General features: G+C 40.0%; 1 protein-coding gene across 1 annotated transcript; it reads right to left on the minus strand.

Moving 5' to 3' along the window:
- Window positions 1–8,685: 8,685 nt before the first annotated feature.
- On the minus strand, window positions 8,686–9,039 carry LOC107490472 (uncharacterized). Its single transcript, XM_016111255.1, has one exon. The coding sequence runs from the start codon at window positions 9,037–9,039 to the stop codon at window positions 8,686–8,688; it is 354 nt and encodes a 117-aa protein (XP_015966741.1).
- Between the last annotated feature and the right edge of the window lie 620 nt (window positions 9,040–9,659).

The raw sequence follows: 9,659 nt of genomic DNA on the forward strand, positions 1-9,659 counted from the left end.
TAACCATGTGCTTGTGGCATGCAGGTCCAAGTGAAAAGCTTGAGACTGAGTGGTTAAAGTCGTGATCCAAAGCAAAAAGAGTGTGCTTAAGAGCTCTGGACACCTCTAACTGGGGACTTTAGCAAAGCTGAGTCACAATCTGAAAAGGTTCACCTAGTCATGTGTCTGTGGCATTTATGTATCCGGTGTTAATACTGGAAAACAAAATGCTTAGGGCCATGGCCAAGACTCATAAAAGTAGCTGTGTTCAAGAATCAACATACTTAACTAGGAGAATCAATAACACTATGTGAAATTCTAAGTTCCTATAGATGCCAATCATTCTAAACTTCAAGGGATAAAGTGAGATGCCAAAACTGTTCAGAAACAAAAAGCTACAAGTCTCGCTCATCTAGTTAGAACTAATATTCATTGATATTTTGAGATTTATAATATATTCTCTTCTTTTTATCCTATTTAATTTTCAGTTGCTTGGGGACAAGCAACAATTTAAGTTTGGTGTTGTGATGAGTGGATAATTTATACGCTTTTTGGCATTATTTTTAGGTAGTTTTTAGTATGATCTAGCTACTTTTAGGGATGTTTTCATTAGTTTTTATGCTAAATTCACATTTCTGGACTTTACTATGAGTTTGTGTGTTTTTCTGTGATTTCAAGTAATTTCTGGCTGAAATTGAGGGACCTGAGCAAAACTCTAATAGAAGGCTCACAAAGGACTGCTGATGTCGTTGGATTTTGATCTCCCAGCACTCGAAATAGATTTTCTGGAGCTAATAAACTCCAAATGGCGCGCTCTTAACGGAGTTGGAAATTAGACATCCAGAGCTTTCCAGCAATATATAATAGTCCATACTTTATTCGAGATTAGATGACGCAAACTGGCGCTCAACGCCAGTTCCATGTTGCATTCTAGAGTCAAACGCCAGAAACACGTCACGAACCAGAGTTGAACGCCAAAAACACGTTACAACTTTGCGTTCAACTCCAAAAGAAGCCTCAGCATGTGTAAAGCTCAAGCTCAGCCCAACTACACACCAAGTGGGCCCCGGATGTGGATTTCTGCATCAATTACTTACACTGTAAACCCTAGTAGCTAGTCTAGTATAAATAGGACATTTTACTATTGTACTAGGTGTCTTTGACCATTCGGTCTTTTGACCAAATCCTGGATTGTATTTTTGATCCTGTGATCATGTTTTGGGGGCTGGCCATTTAGCCATGCCTGGATCTTCATCACTTATGTATTTTCAATGGTGGAGTTTCTACACACTATAGATTAAGGGTGTGGTGCTCTGCTGTACCTCGAGTTTTAATGCAATTACTACTATTTTCTATTCAATTTAGTTTATTCCTATTATAAGATATTCGTTGCACTTAACCATGACGAATGTGATAATCCATGACACTCATCATCATTCTCACCTATGAACGCATGACTGACAACCACCTCCGTTCTACCTTAGACCGAGCACATATCTCTTGGATTCCTTAATCAGAATCTTTGTGGTATAAGCTAGAATTGATGGCGGCATTCATGAGAATCCGGAAAGTCTAAACCTTTCTCTGGTATTCCGAGTAGGATTCAGGGATTGAATGACTGTGACGAGCTTCAAACTCGCGATTGTTGGGCGTGATGACAAATGCAAAAGAATCAATGGATTCTATTCCGACATGATCGAAAACCGACAGATGATTAGCCTTGCCGTGACAGAGCATTTGCACCTTTTTCATTTAGAGGATGGGATGTAGCCATTGACAACGCTGATGCCCTACATACAGCTTGCCATGGAAAGGAGTAAGAAGGATTGGATGAAGGCAGTAGGAAAGCAGAGATTCAGAAGGAGCATAGCATCTTCATACGCCTATCTGAAATTCCCATCGATGATCTACATAAGTATTTCTATCTTTATTTTATGTTTTATTTATTGTTATTTTCGAAAACCAATATAACCATTTATTATCCACCTAACTGAGATTTACAAGATGACCATAGCTTGCTTCATACCAACAATCTCCGTGGGATCGACCCTTACTCACGTAAGGTTTATTACTTGGACAACCCAGTGCACTTGCTGGTTAGTTGTGCAAAGTTGTGAAGTTATGTTTGGACCATGGTATCATGCACCAAGTGTTTGGCGCCATTACCAGGGAGAGAACGAACATGGATGCCACTATCAGAAATCACAATTTTGCCTATCAAAGCTCTAACCTTCACTACTCTTTTGATCAACACCATTCGGGAGGAATTGAGATTCTGAGAGTTAGTGTGGTGATGAGCAGACAATTTATACGCTTTTTGGCATTGTTTTTAGTATGTTTTAGTTAGTTTTTAGTATATTTTTATTAGTTTTTAGTTAAAATTCACTTTTCTGGACTTTACTATAAGTTTGTGTGTTTTTCTGTGATTTCAGGTATTTTCTGGCTGAAATTGAGGGACCGGAGCAAAAATTTGATTTAGAGACTGAAAAGGACTGCAGATGCTGTTGGATTCTGACCTCCCTGCACTCGAAGTGGATTTTCTGGAGCTACAGAAGCCCAATTGGCGCGTTCTCAACGGCGTTGGAAAGTAGACATCCTGGGCTTTCCAGCAATGTTTAATAGTCCATTCTTTTCCCAAGATTTGATGGCCCAAACCGGCGTTCCAAATCAGCTCAAAACTGCCCGGCGTTAAACACCGGAACTGGCACAAGAATGGGAGTTAAACGTCCAAACTGGCATAAAAGCTGGCGTTCAACTCCAAGAGAAGTCTCTACATGAAAATGCTTCAATGCTCAGCCCAAGCACACACGAAGTGGGTCCGGAAGTGGATTTTTATGTCATTTACTCATTTCTGTAAACCCTAGGCTACTAGTTCTCTACAAATAGGACCTTTTACTATTGTATTTTCATCTTTGGATCACTTTAGATCCTTTGATCATCTTTAGATCTTGGTTCTTCTGGTTCCCTCTCTGGGACCGAAGCCAATGATCACTTTTGTTCTTATGTATTTTTAACGGTGGAGTTTCTACACACCATAGATTAAGGTGTGGAGCTCTGCTGTACCTCGAGTATTAATGCAATTACTATTGTTCCTCTATTCAATTCAGCTTGTTCTTATTCCAAGATATTCATTCGCACTCAAGAACTTGATGAATGTGATGATTATGTGACGCTCATCATCATTCTCACTTATGAACACGTGCCTGACAACCACTCCTGTTCTACAAGCAAACAAGGCTTGAATGTTTATCTCTTGGACTCCTTAATCGAAATCTTCGTGGTATAAGCTAGAACTGATGGCGGCATTCAAGAGAATCCGGAAGGTCTAAACCTTGTCTGTGGTATTCTGAGTAGGATTCAATGACTGAATGATTGTGACGAGCTTCAAACTCCTGAAGGCTGGGTGTTAGTGACAGACGCAAAAGATTCACTGGATTCTACTCCAACCTGATTGAGAACCGACAGATGATTAGCCGTGTTGTGACAGGGTGCGTTGAACATTTTCATTGAGAGGACGGGATTGTAGCCACTGACAACGGTGATGCCCAACATACAGCTTGCCATGGAAAGGAGTAAGAAGGATTGGATGAAGACAGTAGGAAAGCAGAGAGACAGAAGGGACAAAGCATCTCCATACGCTTATCTGAAATTCTCACCAATGAATTACATAAGTATCTCTATCTTTATCTTTATGTTTTATTCATCATTCATAACCCTTGAGTTTGCCTGAAAAGTTGTGATAAATAGTTGAGGTTGCAATTGAGCGTACCATGTTGATGGCGCCATTGATGATCACAATTTCGTGCACCATGTGACTTATGGATGAGAGATATGAACTTAATCTCTTCTCATGACAATTAGATCAAGGAATTTGCAAGATTGATTATGATTAGAGAGATTGGATTGCCAAGAAATTGGGATCTAATCAATTTCAATCTGTCATAGATCTACCAATATGATTGAGAAAGGAGTTTAGACTCAAATGATTCATGAAGGATTATGATATCTCCAATCCCTAATGAATCATTTCTTTTGAATTTCTTCAACTTAGATTTCTCTGATTTTGCTGCACTTTACATTGTTTATTTCTGTTTTGATTCCTCTGCACCCAAATCCCTTTATAATACATGCAATTTAAGTTTCCCTGTCATTTAAGTTTCTGTAATTTTAATTTCATGCACTTTAAGATTTAGTTATTTACCTTTCTTGCAACTTAAGATTCAGTCCTTTTATTTTCTTGCACTTTAAGTTTCATTCATTTAAGCTTCCTGCCATTTACTTCACAAGTTCTTTACATTCTGCCCTTTAGATTCCTTGCAATTTATATTCTGTCAATCAATTTCACTCAATTCACCACTGTTAGCTTGACTAAATTTATCACCTAACTAAAGTTGCTTGATCCATCAATCCCTGTGGGATTGACCTCACTTTGTTGAGTTTTACAATTTGATGCGACCCGATACACTTGCCGGTTAGTTTGTGCGAAAATATAATTTCCACTCATCAGGGCTCACGCGTACGCGTCAGGTCATGTGTGTGCATCAGGTCACGCATTCGTGTGCATGGCAGAAATAGCGTGCGACGTCTATGCTTGGGTCACGCGTAGGCGTGATAGGAGAAAAAGAATATGACGCGTACGCATCGTCGAAGCGCACGCATGATGGGAGAGAAAAAAAGATGACGCGTACGCGTGCTCAAGGCAAACTTGTGCTAAATGCACAATTTCAGTACCCCTTTTCGCATAAGTCTCTAGTTTTTGTACTGCACCTGGAAATTTTGGGGGTCACATGTACGTGTGGAAGGTTAGAATCTTGGGGTTACGTGTACGCGGGGGTTGATGGATCAAGTAATTTTAGTATAGTGATTAGTCTAGTTAAGCTAATATTGATGAATTGAGTGAAATTGGGTTAACAGAAAGTAAATTGCAAGAAATCTAAAGTGCAGAATGTAAAGAGCTTGAAAAGTAAATGGCAAGAAGCTTAAATAATTGAAACATAAAGTGCAAGAAATTAATAAGAACTGAATCTTAAATTGCAAGGAATGTAAATAACTAAATTTTAAAATGTAAGAAAGTAAAAGTGCAGAAACTTAAATTACATGAATTATAAAGGGGAATTGGTGCAAGAGATCAAAACAGCAAGGGACAATTTAAATTGAAGTGAAATCAGAGAAATCTAAATTGAAGAAATTCAAATAAAATTATTCATCAGGGATTGAAGATATCATAATCCTTCATGAATCAAATGGATCTCAACTCCTTTCTCAATCATATGAGTAGATCTATGGCAGATTGAAATTGATTGGATTCCAATTCCTTGGTAATCCAATCTCTCTAATCACAATCAATCTTGCCAATTCCTTGATCTAATTGTCATGAGAAGAGATTAAGTGCATGTCTCTCATCCATAAGCCACACTAACTCTCAGGATCTCAATTCCTCTCGAATGGTGTTGATTAAGAGAGTAGTGAAAGATAGAGCTCCAATTCTAATGCAAGTAATTCCCCTTTCGAGGCTCACACAAGCATTCAATTGAATTAAACCCCCTTCCGAAGTGAGTAATTCACAATCAAAATAGAAGTTATCCTATAGATACACAAATGAATTGAGAAGAAGAAGAATTTCATTGATTCATTGGAATTATAATAGAGTTTCTCCCCCTAATGAAATTGGGGTTTAGTTCATCATTGCTCTAGTACAAAACAGAAAGAAGAGAAAGTGCAGAAAAATTCCAAAAGGAAAATATAAGTAAAATTGAGTGCAGAGTTTCCCAATTAGGGTCTCTGACTCTGTAGCCTTCCGATCCCATTTTCTAAATCAAATTTTCCTTTATTTATACACTTTCTAATTCAGTCTTCAAGTATATGGATTGGGCTTTTTGACCTTTGTTCAAGTAGGTCAGAATGGGTCCGTGTTGGTACTTAAAGTCTGCTTCAGGAGAACATAGCATTCTTAAAGAGAGCATAGTGCTCACCCACACGTATGCATCCCCTACGTGTGCGAATCCTTGCTTGTTCAGTACTCGTCACGTGTACCCGTGATGCACGCCCACAGGTCACATGATGCTCTCCCATGCGTGCGCGTCACTCACGTGTACGTGTGGACTTCAAAACATCACTTCCACGCTGCAACCTCATACATGCATTTTCGCGACCCATCACAATGTCACAACCACGTGTACGCGTCGATAGCCAAACTTTGAATCCCAATTTTGAAAGTTGTCGCAGGCCCTTGTTGAAGAAGAGTGTACCGCTCTTGGCTTGAGAGCGTAAATCACACCGACGCGTATGCGTCATCTACGCGTACGCGTAGATCTTCGAAAAGGCTGTTCCACGCGTGCGCGTCATGTATGCGTACGTGTCGCTAGAGAATGTAGCACTCTTTGAAAGGAGCGTAGCACCAAGGCTTATGCTGCAGAAGAACGTAGCGTTCTTCAAACAAACGTAGCTTTCTTCTGCCCTGCGTCTTTCTCTGCTTTTTCCTTGCATCTTTTCATCTGTCATCAATCAAACATGCAATTAAAGTCTTACCAAAATCATAAGATTTTGCAAGGATTCATAATAATCAAATAAATCTGGAATAAATCTCATGATAATGCATAAACTTAACAATATTTGACTGAATCAAGACAAGCATGAAACTCCAATCCAATCACTTACTTATTGCCTAAGTGTTCTGAGGGTTACCTGAAACTGACGGTCGATCTCGGATGAGATCTTCTGATGTGTCAGGAGCTGTTGCATCCGACTTGTTGGGTCTTGATGTGCTACTGATCCTTTGTCACCGGAGGGTGGTGGTACCTGCAAGAGACTCCGATACTTAAGTTAGCACGGGCTTTAGGCAAGTTTTTTGTAGAATCAGAGTGTGTGTTATACCTGGGGGTTCCAGTGTATTTATAGTAGTGTGGAGTGACTGTTCTTGAGATAAGTTAGTTATCTTATCTTATCTTTAGGTGAGGTCACCTATCTTTTAGGTCAGCTGCCTTTAGAGTGGGCTGCGTCCTTCTGTTTGGGCCTGCTTGGGCCTTTATGGCAATTTGGTCGAGCTCTTTGGGGAAGAGGTCGGTGACGACCGACCTTTTCAACAGGTCGATCACTCTTGACGTCGTCCATCAGGATAGTGTAGCCCGGACTAGGATATGAACAGTGCCCATGCTTGAGTTCAAATCTTTCAATGAGGTCGTGCTTTCTGAGCTTTGATCTTGGTCCAATCTGTTACTCCGTTCACGAGCTTTATGTTATTTTTAAATGCGAAGTGTTTTTCCTTTTGGCTCTTTTATTGTGCCTTTGTTTTGGCTATGTATTTGTACAGTCCGACTTGTGGACTTTACTGAACTTGTTGGTTTTGTAAGTTTCTGTGGATGATTTTCTTGACACTTAATTGCTTCTTAGCAACTCTTATTTTGAAATACAAACACTTTAAACTCTTGGGCTGCCCCTTAGGCAGCCTTTGAGTCTTCAATGTTTTAATTTGAAGTATGCGTTTTGCTAATATATCAATCAAACTTTCTGACGATTTATTTGATGTTTGGAGGTTGTTCCTGCATTGCTTTTTTATCCTTGTAATCCTCAGAGGTTTGTTATTTCCCAGTCCAACCTCTTTTTGAATGGTGGGTTTTTCTACCCTTGCCTTTTGGATTATGCCTTGTTTTGAGTTTTTGTTAACTACCCTCTGCTTTGGCGAAGTTATCCTTGCGGCTTGGTATCCAGGCTGTTTGTCCGATAACTTTTTAGTGTTCTTTGCATAGAACCCTTTTAGTTTGTTTGGATGACTTTTGTAGCCTTGTTTTTAGATTGCGTCTTCTTTGAGTGGAGTTGTATCCTTCTAAGAACTTTTGAGCCTTAAGTTGTTTTTCAGCCTTTTTGGCTTTTGCTTGTCCTTGTTGCCTTTGTCTTTCTAGGTCACACTTCTTCTTGGCTGGCGTGGACCTATATGGCTTTGTTGGCCGAGTTTTAGTCATATTCCAACAACTTTTTAGGTAGTGTTCCGAGGAGGAACCTTTTCTTTATAGTTTGTTTGGAAGACTTTTTAGCTCCGTTTTTAGACCGTGTTTCAAGCTTTTAAGTAGAATCCTTTTCAGGACTTTGTACCTTTTTAGCTGAGCACTTTTTTGGTCTTTGCAAGATGTTTTTTGTCCCTTTTTAGTGATCTTCTCATTGGTTCGACTTCTCTATCGGGCCTTCTTAAGTTATTTTTAGTAATCCCATTTTTTAGTTAGACCTCGTTAGGCCACTTTTTCTGGGTTACTTTTTATAACTTCTTGCATTAACTTGCTTCTACCGCTTAACCTTGCCGACTTCTTGTAATCGGGCGATGAATTTTTGCGTTTTGTGTGCTTAGATTAATGCATCTTGGTAGGAAACTTTTTAGGGAATTGATAACTTTTATTTGAATAATAATAAGATAAAAATATAAATGAAAGTGTGTACATGTGGTTGCTTACCCTTGTAGGTCGGGCAGTTTTCTAGATCTCGGTCTGGCGCCTCAGTAAAAAACCTTTTTAGGAAAAAGAGTGCGCCTTGACCTAAGATCTTTTTCTAGCTATAGTACCTTCTTAGGTTACAGGCATGCCATGACCTTGGTAGCTCCCGCCCTTCGAGGTTGGCCACCCTGTAGTAACCTTTCCCCAGTACTTCTGTAACTCGGTATGGTCCTTTCCAGTTGGTTGCTAGCTTTCCTTCTCCTGACCGACCTGCTCTAATATCATTTCAGATTAGGATGAGATCGTTGGCGGCGAAGCTTCGCTGGACTACCTTCCTATTATACCTCAGAGCCATTTGATGCTTTAAGGCTTCCTCTATGATCCAAACTCTTTCTTGGACTTCTGGAAGTAGGTTAAGTTCTTCCCTTTGAGCTTGGGAATTGGTGTCTTCCTTATAGAGGATCACTCTAGGAGATCCTTCTTCTACTTCCACGGGTATCATTGCCTCCATTCCGGTGGTGGAGTGTGGCGTTGTCCGATATGCCCATAGGACCTGCGGGAGCTCGTCTGCCCAAGCTTCCTTGGCGTGTGGGTGCTCGACAGAGTTGAACTGGTGCTTGATTATAGAATTGGCTACCATGTTTCTAAAGCCCGTTTCGGTGAACTGAGTGTCATTGTCTGAGGTAATGGAGCATGGGACCCCAACCTTGTGACAATGTTTCTGTACAAGAACTTCTGACTTCTTTGGGCGGTGGCAGTGGCTAAAGGTTCAATCTCGATTCATTTTGTGAAATAGTCTATTCCTATGATGAGGAACTTGACTTGTCCCGATCCCCGGGGGAATGGTCTGAGGAGATCGAGTCCCACTTTGTGAATGGCCAGGGTGAAGTGACACAAATGAGTTCTTCGGGTGGTGCGATGTGAAAGTTGGCGTGCTTCTGGCATGGAGGTGATAGCGAGAATTATTGTCGATTAGGAATTTCTCTTATAGAAAGAAGAAGAACTTCGTTGTAAGCATAGCTCCAAACCAACAAACAACTCTCACATCAAATTAAACTTTGGTTTTGTCACGAGTACAAACCCAAAATGAAAATTAACCGAAGTATTTAGACTCCGGGTCGTCTCACAAGGAATTGCAATGAAGTGAATGATTATTGGCTATGAAGGAACAAAGGGGGTTTGATAAGGGGCAAGAAAGTAAAGGGGCAAGAATTTAAATGACAAGAAGAGTAAATCAAGCAAGTAATTAAAGAAAGCAAT

The sequence above is a fragment of the Arachis duranensis genome, chromosome 1, assembly GCF_000817695.3.
Source record: "Arachis duranensis cultivar V14167 chromosome 1, aradu.V14167.gnm2.J7QH, whole genome shotgun sequence".
NCBI lineage: Eukaryota > Viridiplantae > Streptophyta > Magnoliopsida > Fabales > Fabaceae > Arachis > Arachis duranensis.